This window comes from Podarcis pityusensis, assembly GCF_964106645.2.
Source record: "Podarcis pityusensis genome assembly, chromosome: 3".
Lineage (NCBI taxonomy): Eukaryota > Metazoa > Chordata > Lepidosauria > Squamata > Lacertidae > Podarcis > Podarcis pityusensis.
In genome coordinates this window covers 93,929,600-93,952,254 of record NC_138026.1, presented here as the reverse complement: position 1 = coordinate 93,952,254, position 22,655 = coordinate 93,929,600, and the positions used below count along the sequence as shown (strand labels likewise).

General features: G+C 44.6%; 1 protein-coding gene across 2 annotated transcripts; it reads left to right on the top strand.

Moving 5' to 3' along the window:
* Positions 1-4,109: 4,109 nt before the first annotated feature.
* LOC308474207 (required for drug-induced death protein 1) lies at positions 4,110-20,737 on the top strand. Of its 2 annotated transcripts, none has more exons than XM_081000343.1 (2): positions 4,110-4,933; positions 7,673-8,109. In XM_081000343.1, the coding sequence occupies exons 1-2, from the start codon at positions 4,643-4,645 to the stop codon at positions 7,715-7,717; spliced, it is 336 nt and encodes a 111-aa protein (XP_080856469.1). In that variant the 5' UTR covers positions 4,110-4,642; the 3' UTR covers positions 7,718-8,109. The 2 variants fall into 2 exon arrangements, with proteins under 2 accessions (XP_080856469.1, XP_080856468.1); XM_081000342.1 differs by lacking the exon at positions 7,673-8,109 and adding an exon at positions 18,918-20,737 and having other exon boundaries at positions 4,408-4,933.
* Positions 20,738-22,655: the final 1,918 nt, after the last annotated feature.

The following is a 22,655-nucleotide window of genomic DNA, read 5'->3' as shown; positions in this document are numbered from 1 at the left end:
GGTCATTCATGGATGGTGATAGATTGACCACAAATCGCCCATGCATAGGTGAGCTCAAGGTTGGATTACTGCATCATGAGGACTACCTTTGGGCTTGGTTCAGAGGCTGCACCTGGTGTGTGGCTAACAATCTGCTACTCAGCCAAGTCCAAGGTGTTTGTACTAAAGTGTAAGTTAATTAACTACTTGAGAAACCGCCTTAGCCCTTATATACCCTGCAGATCATTGCAGTTTGTGGGAGATTTTCTTCTGCAAATTCTGATGATCTCACAAGCCCGCTCCACAGTAACTCGGAAAAAGACTTTCATTGTCGCTGCCCCGTTCTGTGGAATAGCATTCCTGTCAAGATATGACAGGTACCTACTATCTGTGTTTTCCAGGGACTAAATGAAAATATTTTTCTTATGGGCTTTCCTAGCTGAATAAATGGGTCTTTGCTACAAGTGTATATTCTGTAGTGTTTTGTTTTAAATGTATCAACTGTTTTTTGTGTGTGTGTTTGTAACTTCTTTGCTGTTTTTATTGCCTTGAGATGATTTTGTAGAAGGCGATTAGTAAATTGTGATTAATAAGAATATAAAGATGGTAGCAAGTAAATGTTTATTTGCAACCATCAGGACACATGGCGTTTTGCAGAGTAGAAGACAGGCCTTTGCCCAGACAAACCTACAGCCTGAAATTTGACACAGGGAAAATGGAAAGGAGGGGCAAATGAAGAATATGTGATGGTTTCATTTTAACATGTGCTTAGGATGAGTTGGGGAAGGGCCATAGCTCTATGGTACAGTATCTGCTCTGTATGCAGAATGTCCCAATTTCAATCCCTGGCATCTCCAGGTAGGGTTGAGGAAAAACCACTGCCTGAAACCTGGATAGGCACTGCCAGACATAGAATCATAGAGTTGAATGCCCCCCCCCCCGCATCACCTAGTCCAACCCGTTGGAATGCAGGAATCTCAGCTAAAGCATCCATGACAGACGGCCATCCAACCTCTGCTTCAAAAACCTCCAGAGAGGGAGAGACCTCAAGCTCCAGGCAATGTAATTCTGAGGTTGATGAACCCATATTCTGATTCAGTATAAGGCAGTTTCCAGTGTTGTAATGAGCTGCAGATGGGAATGTGGGGATTCAACCAAAGGTGTCATGGAAAAAGTGGGTTTTGACTATGGATGTGAAGGAAGAGGTGTCTTGGGAGCCAGACATCATGCAGGTGTCTTGGGAGCCAGTTTCATGTGCTGGGTGGGTAGTTGTGGAGAGAGTGGATTTTGGGGGACGTTAAAACATCTGAGGATGATGGCGCTTGGAGGAAAGAAGATAATAGGCAGGGATATATCTGGATGTGGGTGGGATGTGAAGTGGGGAGCAAAGCAAAGGCAGTCTTTGAAAGTAATAACAAATTAATCTGCTGGAGCTGGGAGTGAGCAGGAACCTATTGTAGGAAATCAAGGAAGGCTGCAGGGGGCAGGTAAGCCACGCCTCACATAATTGATCAGAAGTCGTGTACACCATTTAAATGGCAATGCCCATCAACTTGCAGAGGGGCATCAAATATTTTACTGAGGGGGTCAAAAGGACCTTAGCTCCTAGGAGTTGGCTCCTATAAGGAAGAGTGTCATGTGGCCAGAATGAGGCTATTATTTTGGCGAAGTGCAGGATATACATGAGGCAACCAAGCTGAGACAAACACAGCTAGCCCAGCTAGACCTGCAATCAAAATAACTTAAGAGGCATGCTGCATCAGGCCAAAGATCCATATAGCTAAGTGTCTTCACATTGGCCAACCCAGTGCCTTACAGGAAGCCTATAGTCTAAAGCAGGCATGGCCAAACTTGGCTCTCCAGCCGTTTTGGGACTACAACTCCCATCATCCTAGCTAACAGGACCAGTGGTCAGGGATGATGGGAATTGTAGTCCCAAAACAACTGGAGGGCCAAGTTTGGCCATGCCTGGTCTAAAGGGTCTATCTGATTCTGCTTTTGGCTACATTCTTCCATGAGGTGGTACAGCTGTGAAGAGATTTGTTGAGTGCTAGATGATCTATGAATTTGATTCACAGGTTTGGTGATTTTCCTCTAGGGACTCTGCTGGCCAGCTGTGCCCTTTAATTATAATATATTTACAATGATAGATTCCCTTCCCAACCCCACCCCCAAAACCCCATGTTGCTAAACCAAATTCAGCCTCGGGATTAATGTACTTTTTTCTCACATAGAGTATTAGAAACCAGTAATGCAGAATAAAATGGGATTTTGGGGGTGGGGGAGAAAGATTAGATTCTTTATGACAGCTCCTGCTGGAGGAAAATGTATATAATTCCCAATATCTTAGTAATCAAAAGAACACTTCTAGTACAGAGCTCGGACAGTGAGGCATGGTAAAATTCTTAATTACTTGGGGAATTACTTTAGTAACGACATCAAATGAAAACAAGATAAGCTTATTAATGAATTCCGACCAAAGAGCTACTGAACTAAAGATGAAATAGCATAAAATAGGAGGAGGAAGTGATCATTGCATGTAACTGGTTTATGGATGTGTAGTGAAGTGTTTAGCGAAGATTAAGTACTGGAGGGTTTATATCATTAAACAAAAAAAAAATGATCTCGCCTCTCTTGCAGAGGCAATATGCCTGCAAACCTGGACTCACTTTAGAGTTTAGAATTCTGATCAATTTCTGGACCTGAATATGCTCAGAACCTACTTCTGGCTGTCCTGGTGAATGAGACAAGGTCAGGGCTAACAATGGAGACATGGGGGCCAGGCCACCACATGCATTATGTCAACTTGATTTCAAAGAATGCTTGCATAAGGCTTATGAATCATATGAGCATTAGAAGAGTCTCCTGGATCAGGCCAATAGCCCATCTAGTCCAGCATCTCACAGTGGCCAAGAACATGCTTATGGGCAGCCTGAAAGCAGGACCTCACCGCCACATCACTTGGAAAAGCAATGACAAACCTAGACAGCATCTTAAAAAGTAGAGACACCACCTTGCCAACAAAGGTCCGTATAGTAAAAGCTATGGTTTTCCCAGTAGTGATGTATGGAAGTGAGAGCTGGACCATAAAGAAGGCTGATCGCCGGAGAATTGATGCTTTTGAATTATGGTGCTGGAGGAGACTCTTGAGAGTCACATGGACTGCAAGAAGACCAAACCTATCCATTCTTAAGGAAATCAGCCCTGAGTGCTCACTGGAAGGACAGATCCTGAAGCTGAGGCTCCAATACTTTGGCCACCTCATGAGAAGACTCCCTGGAAAAGACCCTGATGTTGGGAAAGATTGAGGGCACAAGGAGAAGGGGATGACAGAGGACGAGATGGTTGGATGGTGTTCTCGAAGCTACCAGCATGAGTTTGACTAAACTGCGGGAGGCAGTGGAAGACAGGAGTGCCTGGTGTGCTCTGGTCCATGGGGTCACGAAGAGTCGGACACGACTAAATGACTAAACAACAACTATATATATATAATTACTGTTGAAAATGATATGTTAAAAAACTTTTATATGTGTGTGTGTGTGTGTGTGTGTGTGTGTGTGTGTGTGTGTTTTAACATATCATTTTCAACAGTAATTAAACTTACTTTTACATCTTATTCAATTTTTTTGACTTCCAGCAATCCTGTCTGAAAATTTTCCAATCTAATCTCTTAGTATGCATTTCTTATCTTCCCTATTACATTTCAAACTCATAACCAATAGCTCTATCTTTTTCTACTTTGCAACACTTCGTATATTTCTCCTTACAAAACTTATTGTAGTCCTACTAGCGTAATTTGTTGATTACAGTTGCTCTTCAAGTAATTCATATACTTCTTCCAATCTTCTGTAAATCTCTGGTCCCGCAGGTTTTGAATCCTTCCTGTCATTTTGTCCAATTCTGCATAGTCCATTAATTTTGTCTGCCGTTCTTCTTTCGTCGGAATTTCTTCTTGTTTCCATTTCTGGGCTAACAATACCCTTGCTGCAGTTGTTGCATATAAAAACAATTTAACATCTTGCCTATTAATGTCCTGACCTATAATACCAAGAAAAAATGCTTATGGTTTTTTAAAAAAATGTATATTTCAACATCTTTTTCATCTCAAGGCCTCACACTTTATTGGGTCTGGAAGCAGAAGATGACAGGGAAAACTTTTCCAAATCAACTGTCCCATCAGCTTTATAAATTTCCGAAGAAGCCAATGGATCAAATACCCCGGGGAGGAAATTGCCCTTCTCCTGAGGCAGCACTTTTTCCTTTTGTTTTAAGAGTTCAGTCGCACACAACGCCATTGTTTTCCCTGCCTGAGCCTACCGATCACGGCTATTGTGCGTCGGTATGTGAAGTGCCTGGTGCAACAGGAAGCCCTGGAAATGGGGGTGTGTGTGTGTTGTCAACAGCGCCGTTTGGCACAGGATGTTGGACTTCTTGGATCAGCTGCCAAGCCTCGGGAAGCGGACTCTCCCCGCCCGCTGCCCTTTTGTGGGGACACAGGGAGGGCAGGCTGCGGCCTTGGCGCTGGCGCCGCCTATGCGAAAGTGTCCCTTGAGCGCCACCTGTTACTTCTCTCCCGCCGGCCCCGCGCGCGGATCTCCTGCTGAGCGCTCGGCTGAGGGAAGGGAGCAAAGGTGCCTCAGGCTCTTCGCCACCTGCGGGCGCCATGACCGTCGGGGGGACCCGGAGAGCCAACTACCCCCGGCGGGGGCCTGCGGAGGACGAAATCTCTATCCTGGAAAAGGACGAGGAAGAAGAGGAGGAGGAGGAGGAGAGGAGGCAGACAGCCCCAAGCGGCCCCGCTGAGGAGGGGGAGTCCGGCTGCGCCTCCAAGAAAGTCGCCTTCGCCGTCCTCCCGGACAAGTACGAGCCTCTCGGCGGCGCGGGGGACGAGCAGCAGCCCAAAGCCGAGCGCAAGAGCAAGAAGCGCAGGAGGAAGCTCAAGAAATACGGCAAGGTAGGCGGCGAGGGCGGCGGGACGAGGGGCGCCTCAGCCGCTTCGGGCGCCCCGAAGCCCTGCGCGCTCGGCGGATCATCGCGCGCAGGTCCGTTATTCGGGGGTCGCTAGGCGAGTGTCTTGCCCAGCCTCAGCGCCCCGGCTATCGGATAGGATGAGGGAAGACTTCAGTCATATATAATAAAACAAATACAGTGGTACTTCGGGTTATGTACTTAATTCGTTCCGGAGGTCTGTTCCTAACCTGAAACTGCTCTTAACCTGAAGCACCACTTTAGCTAATGGGGCCTCCTGCTGCCGCCGCGCCGCCGTCGCACGATTTCTGTTCTCATCCTGAAGCAAAGTTCTTAACTCGAGGTACTATTTCTGGGTTAGCGGAGTCTGTAACCTGAAGCGTATGTAACCCGAGGTACCACTGTATTTAAAAAGAGCTGGGGGACTTCTGGACGCATCAGATTGTTGAACTGGCTCCACCACACTTCACTAGCACCTTGTTGTCAGAGTGGTAAAAAACTGGATCTCACCCAACCGCGACATAGGCACCTCGAGTTATGTTGCGGGAATGTGGGATACAGTGGTACCTCAGGTTACAGACGCTTCAGGTTACAGGCTCCGCTAACCCAGAAATAGTACCTCGGGTTAAGAACTTTGCTTCAGGATGAGAACAGAAATCGTGAGGAGGCGGTGCGGCGGCAGCAGGAGGCCCCATTAGCTAAAGTGGTACCTCAGGTTAAGAACAGTTTCAGGTTAAGAACGGACCTCCGGAACAAATTAAGTTCTTAACCCGAGGTACCTCTGTATTTGGTCTGAGTGGTGTGCAAGCAGAGCCGACCCATCCAGGAGGCTGGCTAAGTGAGGCAACCGCCTCAGGCACAGGAGCCAACTCCTAGGGGTGGAGGTCCCTTACCCCCCCAAAAAAAATATTTGAGGGTGCCAGGGCCCCCTAAGTTGATGGACATTGCCATTCACATGGTGTGCATGTGCCATGTCATACGATCAATTATATGGGGCCGGACTTACCTGGGCTCCCCCAATATTTTATTCAAGTTGGTACCCCTGGCCTCAGGTGGCAGGATCCACAGGGGCAGCAGATCCTGATGTAGATCTCTATTCCTCCTTTGTTCCTGATGCAGATCTTCACTCACCCCTTCTTCCCGGGTGGGCTTGGGTGTGAAAGCCCTTGTTTTTAGGGGCTAACCAGGCTGGGATAGCAGGCTTGTGGGTTTTTGAATGTCTGATGTAGATTTTTTCAATTTCGTTGTTCTGTATGGGACAATGACAATAAAGATTATCGTATCGTTTTCCTCAGGTGCCCAAATGTCTTGGGCTGGCCTTGTGCGCAAGGGTATATGCTTAACCTTTCTATTCAGATGACTCCTAGAGAACATGTAGAGGGTCTAGGATGGTGCTCAGTTCAGTTCTCTCAGCATTCGTAAGGTCTTCTGTACAATGATCCAAGACCGCCCTTTCTTACTTTCATAGCAACAGACCCAGTTGTTGACAACCTTGGGTGCATGTTCATTGCAAGTTTGAAGCCACCTGCTTTTGAAGGACTGTAGGATGTTGAAGTTGGACGGGATCTTGGAGGTCGTCTGGTTTGCTCAGTTCAGGGATTTGGGCATATCTGTCAACTTTCAGATTTGAAAATAAGGGATCAGCAGCCTCACCTGTCCCTGGGACAGTCTACAGGATATCTAACAATCCGGGATAGCAGCCGGAAATGGCGCTGGAATAAGGGAATTTCCCACAAAAAAAGGGAAGGTTGACAGCTATGGATTTGGGGAAGAATCATTCAAGAAACCATATGGTCAGAGTGGGGCTTTCCAGAGACAAAAAAGGATCTGGGTCAGTTTTGCTGTCTATTGCTCTAATTGGGAAAGATAATCTTGTAGCAGCTGTGAAACACTGGTTTTATATGGTTTTATAAAAGGAAATAAAAGAATGGACTATGAAGAGACTTTTTATGTTAAAATGAACACACAGAGAGGCCAGGTGTTTGTTTGTGGCTAAAAGATTTCCCAAACCCAGATTAAGTCATGCAAAATAACAGTCACTCTCTACGTTCGCTATCATAAAGTGAAGTGAAATTTCTTCCCTTGTCATGTTAAGGTTCCAGCACAACAGCCAGCCTGTGCAAAGAAAAAAATATTTTGACCCGAAGTCAAAAAGACAATAATGAGGGTGGTCAGAGGAGGGTGTTTCATTAACTATGTACCTCAGTGGAAAATACCGTCTTTTCTGTTATACTTCCATGGATGTAGGAGGGTCTCTGATGCTCATTTAAGAGCAAGGTCATGAGCGAGAGGGGGTTCTTAAGGTACTTCGTTGCTCTCCAGTTGTGATTGGATTCCAACTCTCATCAGCCCCAGTGTGGGCAGTGGTCAGGGATGAAAGCAGTTGTAACCCAACCATATCAGCAGAGCCACAGGTTCCCTACCCGTCTCTTAGGGCTTTGTAAGTTAAAACCAGCACTCCACATTGGAGTTGGATGAGGACTAAGTTAAGAATCCCATAATGGTTAAAAGAGGCAAATCTTCATCCATATATAGATTTCATCGAGTTGTATACAAAAATACAAATATCCATTCAACATTAAACCAAACAATAAAAACTGAGGCAAAAAATAAAAACATATGAAGAAATAAACCAGAAACTTATTCAACTGGCAAAAACACTATGGTAGATTTTCAATGGCTTGGCAGATAAAATAACTGCTCTATTTTGCACACTTCCTTTCAGGATGAAAAAGAAAACCTGCAAAGTACATGCTGTGGAAATTATTGAATCAAGTGCAACTATATAAAATTCCCTTTGGCAAGTCACTGTGATGAGACTTGGTTACAAATCTGAATTGGGTGGTTGTAGGTACAAAAGAGATAATAAAAAATGCAATGGTGTAGCAATTGTGTATCAATGAAAGATAGCCATAATTTCTCTTTGTTGGTGCTCCAGTGAAAATCTGGCACGATGTTTGACACAGTGGCATCCTGCATAAGAGCCATTTTCAATGTTCTCTAAAAATGTGGATTTATTAATTTTTTATGAAAAATCATTTAGCTTATTTCATTTTAAGTTTTGATCATTAAAAGCTTAGCTGCTTACTTACAGATGCCTGATTAATAAAACTGAATTCTTGTCCTCATAATTAATAACGGTTAATTTTGTTATAATTAATGCAGCAGCTGGTCTTAGATAGTTGACAGCAACACTGTTTAAAACAGTCGTGGGGCGGGAAATCTCTTTAAAGAAGAAAAGGGTCTAATAATAATAATAATAATAATGATAATAATAATAATAATAATAATTTATTATTTGTACCCCGCCCATCTGGCTGGGTTTCCCCAGCCACTCTGGGCGGCTTCCAGAGAAACCAAAAATACACTAAAATATCACACATTAAAAACTTCCCTGAACAGGGCTGCCTTCAGATGTCTTCTGAATGTCAGGTAGTTGTTTATCGCTTTGACATCTGATGGGAGGGTGTTCCACAGGGCGGGCGCCACTACCGAGAAGGCCTTCTGCCTGGTTCCCTGTAGCTTTGCTTCTCGCAATGAGGGAACCGCCAGAAGGCCCTCGGCGCTGGACCTCAGCGTCTGGGCAGAACGATGGGGGTGGAGACGCTCCTTCAGGTATACTGGGCCGAGGCCGTTTAGGGCTTTAAAGGTCAACACCAGCACTTTGAATTGTGCTCAGAAACGTACTGGGAGCCAATGTAGGTCTTTCAAGACTGGTGTTATGTGGTCTCGGCGGCCGCCCCCAGTCACCAGTCTAGCTGCCGCATTCTAGATTAGTTGTAGTTTCCGGGTCACCTTCAAAGGTAGCCCAACGTAGAGCGCACTGCAGTAGTGCAAGCGGGAGATAACTAGAGCATGCACCACTCTGGTGAAACAGTCCGCGGGCTAATAAATGCCTAAACCAAAATTCTTATGATAATCAAATTAATAGTAGTAATTTGATTCTTTACTTGCCCTTCATCAAATGGTCCCCGTGTGGGTCACAACAATATAAAAACACAATATTAAAATCTGTTAAAACAAATTACAATAAAAAGAATAGGGTGGATCCTATATATGCATGTGTGTATCAGGTGACAAGGTGGCAGACAAGAATGTTCATTTTCCTTGTAACTGTGCTATGCTGAATGCAATCAGTTGTTTAAATTTGTACACTAAAAGTTTATTGTTTTAAACTCCATTTTGTTTTAGTTATTTAGAAGATGTTGTATCACTTCCTTCACTAAAAACCAAACTCAAGTAGGGTCACAATCAGATAAAAACAATACAAAACTAGTCAATAAAACTATCTCAAGCCTGAATAGTAATATTTATTTATTTAATTATAAAATATGTATGCCTCTTCTCAAAACCTCTAATTGGTTTACTTCCTTTTGTTTGTTTGTTTTTTAATGATATTTATTACTTTTCGAACAGTTTCAACACAACACTACAAACAAACAAAAAAGAAAAAAGAACAATACAAATACAATACAAAAACACTGCATACAAAACAAAACAAAAACAAACAAAAACAATTTAAAAACACCTCAAACATTTTCAATATCTTATCTTTCATTCGCTTATTTCCAACGACCTCCTCTCACCTCCCTTTTTGTATTCCACTTCTATTAATTGTTTCAGCAATTCCTTTCCATCTTCCTCTGTTTTCTGTCCTATAATTATCTTAACACATTCTTGCCTTATTTTTTCCTTTAATTTTCTGTTAATCTATTTATACTTAATTCCTTATAACATTTCTACTAAAGCCATATAACTTCATTCCAACATTCTTCTAACATTCAATAATTTTACAATATTTCTATAAATAGTCTTTAAACTTTTTCCAGTCTTCTTCCCCTGACTCTTCTCCCTGGTCTCGGATCTTGCCAGTCATTTCCGCCAATTCCATATAGTCCATCAACTTCATCTGCCATTATCCAACACTTCAGTGCTTTCAAGAAGCAACCATTCTCTCAGCCAGCAAAAAGCAGATGGTTGACAACAAAGTTTAGGGGTCTGGCAGGGCAAGTCCACCTCCTTCTTTGGCATCCGTCAATATCTTAAATTTTACTCGAGGCTTCCTGCCCTGCCAAACAAATCTAGAGACGTCCCTCTGCCACCTCCTGAAACAATCCATCCCATCCAAAGCTTGCAATGTTTGAAACAAAAGCAACATCCCCGACAACACAGCAACCCTCATCCCCACCACAGCAACTCGGCCCAACAATAACAACTTCAGATTTGTCCATATTTCCAAATCCCCCTTCTCTTCAATCCAACGTCCTTCACAGTTATCCTTGAATAAATTCACATTTCTGGCGGTCATACTAACCCCCAAATACCTCTCTTTCTCAACCGATGTTAGTCCTGTCTCCTCCTGAAACTCTGTCAAGCTTTCCTTTTCCTCAGGTAGGGCTCTGATCCTCAAATTCATCTGTTTCTCTTTAAGTTCAATCATAACCAATGTCAGCTTATGTTCATCAAGTTGTCCTTGTATGAATGGGACTCTCTCTCTCTCCAGTTGTGTTGCTTTACATTCAGCAGCAAGGGTTTTCTCCTTGACTTCATCCGCAGTTTGCCGTGTCAAAGTAGATCCTGTATCAATTTCTGGATGGTTTCTGTATTGGTATTCACCTTTTGTCCCAGATTATTTAAACTTTCTGCCATTAAGTCTATTTTAATATTTGCAGCATCCACTTTCACATTTATCACGTCTGTTTTCTTGTGAAGCTGTTCCAGCGAATCGTTTATTTTCACTAATACGACCGCTAAGGCCTCTTCTGTCGACATTCCATGTGTTTTTTCCTTTCCATTTGCCATAACACTTAAGAGATTCAAGGTCAATCCCAGAGTCTCACAATTCTTTATCTTGCAGCTGGAAATTCCCCTAGCCCAGCTCCTGTAGAGCAACCAATTTCAAAAGCTTCCACTAGGGGAAAACAGTTTCTATTTGTATTAGTCAGTACTGTCCTCTTTTATACAATGTTCCAATAATCCAAAGTTAGTTTCAGTTTTCAGTTACTTTTAAAAAACAGCCGGAGACAGTAGAAACAATGTATTCTCTTGTTTAGCTACCTGTCAATGAACGTTCTAAACGCTGTCAATGAACATTCCAAAAGACATCGATCCTGCTAGCAGCCCGTTTCCAGGGTCTGAGCGGCGGTATTTTAACTCTCTTGACTCTCTCCTACAGGCATATTCAGTCCACCACTTCCCCGCCTCTTCTCCTGTCTCCAAAGGGGGGGTTTAGTTCTTTGCCGATGGAGATTTAGTCTTTTTACAAAAGGCTTTCCAAGACTTCAGCTTGCAGGCTCATTGCTTTAGTTTATTTACAAAAGGGGAGGCGGACTTCCTGTATTGAACCTCCCCGTTTCGATGCCAAATTAAACGTTTAAAAATCCAATTCCCCCACTTCAGCTCTACTCACGGGTAATTACTTTAGAGTCAAATTGTCCACAGGAAAAGGTCAGTGCTCTCCGGCAACAGCTATGCGGCTTCGCTCCGTGGAAGAAGCAGACAATTCGAAGCACCACGCCACTCACCCCACGTCGCTCCGGATCCCCGAAACCGGGTTTCCCTGTGAGTAGGGGAGGTGCAAAAGGTGCCTGCCGAATCCATGTTCACAGGCTTCTCCCGCCTGTGATTTTTACGGGTCTCCGCCTTGGTTTACTTCCTTTTGGAGGAAGGGCATGATTAGATAATTACATTATAATTCTCAGTAAAAGCAGAAGTTAAAGACAAGCTGGCCTAAACAATTGAAGTATACATAAAATCAGTGGTTTGAAATATACCTTTTTAAAACAGCCTGTTAAAATGCATTACAACCTTACATATGTGGGTGGGCTTGCCTAAGCCACAAATAATTTAGCAGGCACTAAAAACAATACAATGAAAGCACCTGCCTAATATCAATCGGCAAGGAGTTAAAAAATGTAAGTGCTGCTGAAAATTCAGTTCCCTACCAGTGCAGGACAAATATTTTGTGGTATAGTACTTGTAAAAGCGCTAGTTCCTCAAAGTGGTTGCATGGGCATATATAAGCTCATTTTGTATCTGTACCAGGTGGTTCAATATCTCAACACCCTTCGCATTTGTTAAGCTGGTGCCAATAGTTGAACCATGTTGGTGCCAATCATGCCTCGAGGGAAGAACATGGTGCCATCACTCAGAAGGCCCTGTCTCAAGCTAAAGCACCTAAGGTTTTGCTTAGTGATAGAGTGACAAGAAGGACCTTCCTGACAAATCTTAAATGCCCAGGCAGGACAATGCCAAGGGAGATGCTTCTTTAGATAACTGGGACCTAACTCATTCAGAGAAGCATTAAAACTTTGATTTGGGCTGTGTAGCATGTGGGTTGCCGCTGCATACTCTTCAGAAGCGGCATTGCATGATTCCAAACAACTGAAGCATTTTGCACCAGCTGCTGCCTCCAAACCATCTTCAAAGCCACATTGAGTGCATTGCTGTAATCTAGCCTGGAGGTTACCAGAGCATGGATTACTTTTTTTAGGACAGTGCTGATGATCTTAACTGCCCTAGAGCATACCAGTCCTGGTTTGCTTCTTATGATCATACCTTCAGCATTCTACCTTCAAGTGAGTCTCCTGATGCACATTCTCCTATACTACCCAGTATGGGTGAAATTTTCTCCTTGATCCCTGACCATGTACATGGTGCCATCTCTCTCTCTCTCTCTCTCTCTCTCTCTCTCTCTCTCTCTCTCCCCCTCCCTCCCCTCTCTCTGTTGTCTGTCTGTCTGCCCCACCCCTTCAACACCCTCCTCAAAATCCAAGTCTTTCTACAAGGCTTAAAAACCTCTTAATCCATCTCCCTGTATCAAAGTATTACGTGCGTAAACCTGCTTTTGCTCACACAAAAGCCCTAAACGGCCTCGGCCCAGTATACCTGAAAGAGCATCTCCACCCCCATCGTTCTGCCCGGACACTGAGGTCCAGCGCCGAGGGCCTTCTGGAGGTTCCCTCACTGCAAGAAGCAAAGCTACAGGGAACCAGGCAAAGGGCCTTCTCGGTAATGGCACCTACCCTGTGGAACGCCCTCCCACCAGATGTCAAAGGGAACAACAACTACCTGACATTTAGAAGACATTTGAAGGCAGCCCTGTTCAGGGGAGTTTTTAATGTGTGACATTTTAATGTATTTTTAATCTTTGTTGGAAGCTGCCCAGAGTGGCTGGGGAAACTCAGCCAGATGGGTGGGGTACAAATAATAAATTACTATAACTATAACTATTACTATTACATTTGCTTCTTTCTCCAAACCCCATTTTATCTCCCCTGTTGCCTATTTAGATTGCAAACTACTTGGGAAAAGGGCTCTGATCCCCCCCCCCCCGGAACTTTATGTAGACAGATAGGTGAGGCATAATACATCCCTCTGATTACAGTGCCCCGGGTGTGAATGCTGTTGTTTCTGTAGGCAAAACAGCACACATTAAACAAGAGGGGGTATCAGTGACTGGCTACTAACTCTGATGGCTGTGCTGTTAACTCCACTGGTGGAGGCAGCATACTTCTGAATTCTGGCAGCAGGGAAACAGCAGAAGATGGATAGTGTTGTGCCCAGGTGCTGCTTTTGGGCTTCCCATGGGCATCTGGTTGTAAGAGCAGGATGCTGCACTAGGTGGACATGGGCCACTGGCCTGATCCAGAAGAGGCCTCTTACCCTCTTAGCAGGTTTGAGGAAGTTCATAACCAGGTTTGAGAATTAAGTCTCTATATATCCTTAGATAAAAGGTGAAGGACACTCCTCCCTGCACAGAACCTAGTGAGGACTGAGAGTGCTGCTCAGTGGCTACAGAATGCTGGTTGGTTGACTGTTGTCTGTTGGGAGGGGACAAGGGGAAATTGAGTGGTTGGAATCCTGAAAAAAAGAGTGCAGCATTTTGTTGCAGGCTCCACTTAGAAGTACGTAATAACAACTTTACGTTCATGCGATCTTCTTTGGATAATGTGGCAGAAGGCTGCTCTTGCAGCACAAACAGAATTGTCTTTGAAAAAACAAATAACAAGTTAAATCCAGTGAAGGAGCCTGTTGGATTTCACCTCCCCCCTTTTTCCCTTTCCCTTTTAAGAAGAAACCAGTCCTATCTGAGCTGAAGCCAGCATTCCTGTAGATCAAAAGAGAGACCTGCCATTTCAGTCTGTAAAATACTCTAAGCTTATCCACGTGACAGATGCTTTGCATCTCTTTGTGCGACATTTCTTGGCTTGGCATCCTTACTTTGACAATGTTCCAATTAGCAAGAAGTGTGAGGTTCGTTTCCCACCCTCTGCAACAGAGACAAAGAGATAAAATAATAGACCTCCCTTCCGTTCTGTGTCCGACTGCATCAGCATTAACACTTTGCTGCTGGTTTACTGCAAGAGTTTTACCACTGAAAATACTACTCTTGCTGTTTGTTTGTTTGTTTGTTTGTTTGTTTGTTTGTTTATTAATTCATTATACGTATACCTGTCATTTTAAGAACATAGGAAGCTGCCTTATACTGAATCAAACCATTGGTCTATCTTGCTCAGTCTACAATGACTATCAGGGGCTCTCCAGGGTTTCAGCACTACCTGGGGATTGAACCTGCGAACTTCTACATGCTCTGCCATTGGAATTACCAGTCTTTCCCTCATACCAACCCTTTTCTGCAAGGAGGTCAAGGTGGCCAGTGTGGTGTAGTGGTTAGAATGTTGGACTAGGACCTGGGAAACCAGGGTTCAAATCCCCACTCAGCCAGGAAGCTCACTGGGTGACCTTTGGCCAGTCACTGTCTCCCAGCCTAATTTACCTCACAGGGTAGTTGTGAGGAGAGAATGGAGAGGTGGGGAGAGCCATGTATGTCACCTTGAACTCATTGGGATATAAATGACCCTTTCCCCTTTTATCCTTACAACAACCCTGTGAAGTAGGTTACTCTGTCCCAAGTGACTGGTCCAAGGTCATTCAGTCAGGGACAATGGCCATAGGTTCCCTATCCCTGGACAAAATAGTAAGCATCAGGTTGTCTGTGGAAATTTCATATATTGTATGGGTCAACTGAAAGGATGATTAGCTCACGTGTTGGTGCTGATAGTCTTGTATATGAGATTCAACATGCAGCAGTCATGTCACCTTTAAAGCACATTTGAAACACATTCTTTTCCTCAAAGAATTATGGGCATTGTAGTTTACCCCTCAAAGAGTTACAATTCCAGTAACCCTTAACAAAGTGCAGTGCCCAGAATTCTTTGAGGGGGCAAATGTGCTTCAAATGTGATTTAAAGGTATAATGTGTGTACACAGGGAGTTTGATGGCCATGATTTGTTGTCTGTGTCATTTGCTACAGGTTTCGGTGAGACTTTCACATCCCGCCTCTTAAATATTGCTTCATCATGTATAGGAAATGAACACAAAGGTCATGCTGTATGTTTGTGTTGGAAAGTACCTTGAACCCTGCTGAAATCAGGGCTCCATTGTTTTGGCCAAGGTCCAAGCATTTTATGACACAATCTCTGCTAGGCCCAATGAAACAAAAGAGGTGAAGTAATTTGGCCAAGGCTAGATAGAGGATGAGACAATTATGTCCTCTATGTGACCACCTCTGTTGGTGGCTTTCCAGCTTCATCTTTCTCTTCCTTGAACAGGAATTTATTCTGATCTTGCACCAATGACTTCATACAATTCTAAGCATTTGATAGGGAGTTGGCTGCACCAGTGCATTTTAAAGAGGTGTGATTGTGCAACTATTTGTAGGCCCTATCACAGAGATGAGGAACTCTGAACCTTCCAGATAATGTTGGATTACAACTCCCATCAGCCCAGCCAACATGGCCTGTGGTCAGGGATGATGGAATTTGTAGTCCAACAACTAGAGGGTCACAAGTTCAATCACTGCCCTGCCTTAAGTTTGCAGCTGCAGCAAGTTTTAGAATTACAGTGGTACCTCAGGTTAAGTACTTAATTCGTTCCGGAGGTCCGTACTTAACCTGAAACTGTTCTTAACCTGAAGCACCACTTTAGCTAATGGGGCCTCCCGCTGCTGCCGCACCGCCGGAGCACAATTCCTGTTCTCATCCTGAAGCAAAGTTCTTAACCTGAAGCACTATTTCTGGGTTAGCGGAGTCTGTAACCTGAAGCGTATGTAACTTGAAACGTATGTAACCCAAGGTACCACTGTAGTTTGGACCAAAGGGCCAAAATTTAGCCACTTCATAGAATTGAAGAGTTGGAAAGGACCCTGAGGGTCAACTATTTCAACTGCCTGCAATACAGGAATCTCAGCTAAAACATCCATGACAGATGGCCATCGAACCTCTTCTTAAAAACCTCCAATGAAGGAAAATCCACCACCTTCCAAGGGAGTCCATTCCACTGCCAAACAGCTCTTACCATCAGAAAGTTCTTCCCAACGTTTAGTTGGCATCTCATTGTTTATAACTTGAAGCCATTGGTTAGAGTCCAATCCTCCAGAGAAAGAGAAAGCAAGCTTGCTCCATCTTGCATGTGACAGCCATTTAGATATTTGAAGATAGCTATTATATCTCCTCTCAGTCTCCTCCTATCCAGGATAAACATATCCGACTCCAATTCCTCATAAGGTGACCTTGATAATCTTGGTAGCCCTCGTAGCACACATTCCAGCTTGTCAATATCCTTCTTAAATTGTGGTGCCCAGGACTGGACACAGTACCCCAGGAGTGGTATGCTCAAGGCGAAATGGAGCGGAACTATTACGCCCCTTGATGAGGACCCTATAGTTCTGTTCATGCAGCCTAGAATAGCATTAGCTTTTGATAATTAATGTGGTATCCTAGTGTTTTGAATGTATAGTGTTGATATGACCAAGCCTTTATTCAGACTCACTCAACAATCCACAACTAAGTTTTTCCTGAGTATGAACTGATGAACGAGCCCATGGTGATAGATAGCTGGTGTTGTGTAATCTAGTACTTGAGGCAATCTCAGTCTAAAGGAAATAGCTTGAATTCCAGGGAGTCTCATACACTCCTTCAGCACCAAGTATTTGCTGCAAAAACAGCATAGCAGCCTCCAGCTTCCAGTGAGGTTTTGTTTCATTTGTCTCAGCATGAATCTGGGGGAGCTGCCTTTTGTTCTTTTTAATGTCTTTTCAACCCTCTATTCCTTAAGGCTTGTTACTTATTATGTTATAAAATAAAGGCAACAACCTTACCTATCTAAATAAAGGTTTTTTTCAAAAAGGTGATAGTCATAGATTCACATAAAAAGAAAGTCTAAAGAGAGCAGTGCAACAACGATACCTAATAAAAAGTAGAACACAATTACAAAAAATTACAAAAAAAAAAACCCGACAAAATTTAAGTGAACACAAAGGTCACCAATATTCAAAAATATTGAATATTGCAAAGCTGATGACATTAGCTCCTAGCAAAACCAAACAAACCAAAGACCAGAAATTCCCCACTGATTTATTTTGGAAGCAGCTTCCGTAGGCAGTAACAGATGCCATGGTAGAGTGGTGGTACTCACCTGACCCCATGAGTTGTCAGGAGAAGGGGAGGAAGGTAGGGATGATGGCATAGTGCAAATGCACCAGTAGAGCCAATCTAGCACTCCTGCTGAAGGGTGGTGCAAGGCAGGTGGAAACAGTCATTCCCTGATGGCAAACATGGTCTCTCTCTCCCCTCACAGTTCTTCCTCTTCTCAGATTTTAATGGCGTTCTGAGGCGCTTGATGTGCCTTCCTAAAGGGGTGCAGGCAGTGTAAAGGAAGTGGTTTTGGTGAGAAGGAATTGGGGGTAGGTGGGGGATTGCATTGTATATTTTCTGTTTGGGTTTACATTATTTGTAAGCTGTCTTGAGAACCCTTTGAGGTATAAGGCAGGAAAGGAATGTCCGTATGTGTGCATATATATGTACGTAGGTTGGCCAATGAAAGTGATACCATATAGAGGAATTGCATGGAAAACAAAGCCTTGCATGAATGTGATAAATGCTGTCTCTGACCGCTTTCAAAAGTCACATTCAGATGAAATCAACATGGTATCCAGGACCAGCCCAAGGCATTTTGGCACCTGAGGCAAACCACAAAATAGTGCCCTGCTCCCCAGCAGAGTAGAATAGGTAAGTGGAGATCTGCATCAGAAACCAGGGGGAGGGGGATAAAAATCTATATCAGAACCTGCTGCTCCTGTGGATCCCTACACCTGAGATGATCGCCTCACCTGGTCTCACGTGTGAGCTGGCCTTTGTTACAAATGTATCCTGTTCCCTGCCCCAAGGAACTAAGGGGCTGCACCCCATACCATTAACCAGTAACTCTGTGTGGTAGTGTAGGCTGAGAGATGGTGACCAGCTCCACAGTGAGCTTCATGGCTAAGTAGGGATTCAAACCCTTGTCTCCCAGATCTGAGTACACAACTCTTTCTAGTACAGTGGTACCTCAGGTTAAGTACTTAATTCATTCCGGAGGTCCGTTCTTAACCTGAAACTGTTCTTAACCTGAAGCACCACTTTAGCTAATGGGGCCTCCTGCTGCTGCCGCGCCGCCGGAGCACAATTTCTGTTCTCATCCTGAAGCAAAGTTCTTAACACGAGGTACTATTTCTGGGTTAGCGGAGTCTGTAACCTGAAGCACATGTAACCTGAAGTGTATGTAACCCGAGGTACCACTGTACACTGCACTGGCTTTCCTATACCTTGTGACCAGAAAGCATTGTGAGAACAGAGCCTCACTCAAGTAATATTTTTTGAAGCTGAAAATAAATGTAAAAAAATCTGTGTGGTGTAATGGTTAGTGTTGGACCAGGACCTGGAAGATAGGGGTTCAAATTTCAACTCACTGGGTGACCTTGGGCCAGTCACAATCCCTCAGCCTAACCTACCTTACAGGGTTGTTGTGAGATTAAAATGGAGAGGTTGGGAGACCCATGTATGCCACCTTGAGGAAACTTGGGGTATATGTTGTCACTTTCTTGAGTATGTCCTGCTCTTCAGTAGTGTTCTCTGTTCTTTTCTTCTAGAATGTGGGCAAAGCACTGCAAAAAGGATGCCGTTATCTGGTACTCGGTCTGCAGGGATTAGCTAATGCCTACTCATCTCCTCTTGGAGTGGCTGTTTCAATAGCTACGGCGTTTCGTTAAGACTTGCAGCCTGCCACATTTGGGTTGAAGATGGAAGGAACGGTCGTTGAAGCACCTGGCCAAATTTCCCTTTCACTGAAACTTCGTCTTCAGAAATGTCTCCCAACTCTGCACCAAGAAAGAAAAAATAGATCAGATTGAACATTCGGGATGGCTCATTTGCTGCTCTGGACTTGAGTAGTTCTCTGATAAGTGCTTTGATCAAAAGAATGAGTAAGGCCAAAAGAACAAAACGTTGATTAGCTGGGCTAGCTTTAGAAATATAGTAATTGTGTGTCAACCACTCACCAGCAGGATTGGCCCAAGACATTTGGCCGCCTGAGGCAAGGATGGCACCCCACCTCCCATTCCATGTGCAAAATTCAACTGGATTGTCAGCTGAATGAACATTGGTGGCAGGACAGTGCCCCCCGCCACACATGAGGCCTGAGACGTATAGGGCAGACTATGCGACATGCACAACTCTGTCCTTCAACACCTCACCTCCATTCCTCACCCATTGAGGCAGCCACCTTTGCCTAACAGTGGTGACTGGTCTCCACTGGGACTGCTGGCGTGTAAGGCAGGAGGCCAACAGTAGGTGGAGCCAGACCCAATGACAGGCACAACCACGGTCAATGATAGGCAAAGTCAATTAATTCTAATTTTGTCCCTAAACTCCTCCTTGCTGAGTTCTGCACAGGAAACACTGAAGCTAAGGAGGAGGAAGCTGAAAGCCAGTTACATCCTTTGGACCAATTATAATTGAAAAAAAGGTAGGGAGATGGAGGTTGACTGAGGGTAAACTGAAGTTGGTGCGGTAGTGCCCCATTCAGCCCAATGGACCAGACTGTACTGCCGCCTATTAGTCGGGCTGGCCTTGACAAAAGCAAAATCTGTGGACAAAGAAAAGGACAGCATGTAGGAGGAAATGGAGGTAGAGTGACAGGTAAGGGAGACACAGGAAAGGAAAACAAAGAGAGGAAGTTTTCATAATTCTGGTCAGGCCTTAGTAAAGCTGCTGGTGTTCCACAGAGGCAGGAAAAGCTGCATCTATGGAATGTCTGTATCAGAGATTGGGAACTTCTGGATGTTGTTGGACTACAACTCCCATCATCCCTGACCACTGGCCATGCTGGATGGGAATTGGAGTCCAACAGCATCTGCAGAGCCACAGGTTACCCATCCCTGGTCTACATGTTAGAGCACGCAGGAGCAACAGCAGAAGCAGGCAAAGACCAGAAAAGATGGATGAAAAGGGGGAATTGGGAAGAGAAATTATTTGACAAAATAAGAACTTGAGGACATTATTGCATTGGACCCATCACGTAGCCAAGCATCTTGCAATCAGTTTCTCAGCTGGAGAATTGTGAGAGCTCTCTGGGTAGGGTTGCCAGGCCCTGGTAGTGCTTTTATCTCTCTTAAGGGAAGGGAATATTTCGGCAAGCCATGCCCACTTTCACCAGCCTCATGCCCACCATCACTGGCTGAAATGTGTTTTTGAGGGCAGATAATTAGTTTCATTTGCTTGGATAGAGGATAGAGGCAGGGGTGTGTGTATAAACTAGTCTGTGGTACAAAGGTAACATTTACATTCATTGCTCTGCCTGCTTTTGCCTCTGGCCCTGCCTACCACTGTCATGCAGCCCCCAGAAGGCTGCCCAGAAGAGCTGAATAATTTCCCCCACCACTGTGCTAATTTCACACCATGCGTACTTTTATAAACCGTCCGTTAAGAGTTTGGGTGTAATCTTCGATACCTCCCTTTCTATGGAGGCGCAGATTACAGCTATAACAAAGGCGGCATTTTTTCATCTCCGCCAAGCTAAGCAGTTGGCCCCTTATCTCTCTCGCCCTGACCTAGCCACTGTGATCCATGCGACGGTCACCTCCAGACTGGATTATTGTAACTCGCTCTACGTGGGGCTGCCCTTGAGACTGACCCAGAAACTCCAGCGGGTGCAGAATGCCGCGGCGAGACTCCTTATGGGGTCTTCGCTGCGAGATCACATTCATCCGGTACTATACCAGCTGCACTGGCTCCCGGTGGAGTACAGGATCAGGTTTAAGGTGCTGGTTTTAACCTTTAAAGCCCTATACGGCCTAGGACCCTCGTACCTACGGGACCGCCTCTCCTGGTATGCCCCACAGAGAAACCTACGGTCTGCAAATAATAACATCCTCAAGGTCCCAGGCCTCAGAGAGGTTAGGCTGGCCTCAACTAGAGCCAGGGCCTTCTCGGCTGCGGCTCCAATCTGGTGGAATGCTCTGTCACAAGAGACTAGGGCCCTGCGGGACTTGACATCTTTCCGCAGGGCCTGCAAGACAGAGTTGTTCCGCCAGGCCTTTGATCAGGGCGCAGCCTGACTCCCTCCTCTGGCAACCTGCACAGAACTTTGCTTAATTGGTTGCCATCAATTTGATTTAATTAATTTTTATAATGAAATATTTTTAGATTGTGTGATTATTTGATTATTTGATTGTTGTTAGCCGCCCTGAGCCCGGCTTCGGCTGGGGAGGGCGGGATATAAATAAAATTTATTATTATTATTATTATTATTAAAGGTGTGGGAAACCTTTGGCCCTTCAGATGTGGCAGAACTATGACTCCTATCAGCCTCAGCAAGCATGTCTCAATAGCTAAGCGTTTATGGGAGTTGTAGGTTGGCAGCATCAGGTTAGAACGTGAGACCATAAGATGATCCTGCGGGATCAGGCCATCCAGTTGTCACAGTGGCCAGCCAAGCTGCTTATGGGAAGCTCTCAAGCAAGACCTGAGCCCAAGAGTACTCTCGTCTCCTGTGGTCTCCAGCACTGGTATTTGGAAGCTTTACTGCCTCCAACTCTGGAGGTGGAGCACAGCTGCCATGGCTAGTATCCATCTATAGCCCTTTCATAGAATTAAGAATCTAATCCTCTTTCAAACCCATCTAAATTGGGCACTATGCGAGCAAGTGCCATAGTTTATGTGTTTATTTTTTAAAATACATACTGAATTTTCCAACATTAAGCTTCATTGTATGTCCATGAATTCTAGCATTATAAAAGAGGTTCCCCACACCTACTCTATTATGTCATTTCCCCACCACTACTCTGTGGTAGACTTTCATTCTTCTTCTGTATCACCTGCTTGACCTGTGACTGTAGGTCAGGGGTGAGGAATCTTCAGCCCACAGGCCGACTTAGACCTAGTTAGGCCTCCTCTCATGGCCCCAAGGCCATTTTGGCCAAGCCACACCCACCTGCCCTACCCTTGACTTCATATATGTCATCAGTTGTGGGGCAGATGAAGACCTGGCTCAGCTGAAAGGGGGTTTACAGGTACCACGGATGGGTGGTGCTTGCGAAGTCCTACTTGGGTCTTGTGAAGCACCTCACAAAATGATCCTGAAGACCCCTGCAGGCAAAAATGGGCCACCTGGTGCCATGATGTCAGATGATTCATAAGTGAGTGTCTCCCACCTGTCTGCCTGCAGAAGCTCCTAGGTTCACTCTCCAGCATCTCCAGGTGAGGCTGGGAAAGACTCCATGACTGAAACTTTGGAGAGCCACTACTAGTCAGTGTAAATAAATAATACCAAGCTGGATGAGCAGTTGGTCCATTTCAGTATAAGGTGGCTCCTTATGATCTGATTGTCC

What these genes read in the sequence shown, in the direction of transcription:
- LOC308474207 (XM_081000342.1), top strand. Translation starts at nt 4,643, where the DNA reads ATGACCGTCGGGGGGACCCGGAGAGCCAACTACCCCCGGCGGGGGCCT. An exon ending in AGCTCAAGAAATACGGCAAG is followed by an intron (nt 4,934 to 18,917) that starts GTAGGCGGCGAG and finishes CTTTTCTTCTAG; the next exon opens with AATGTGGGCAAAGCACTGCA.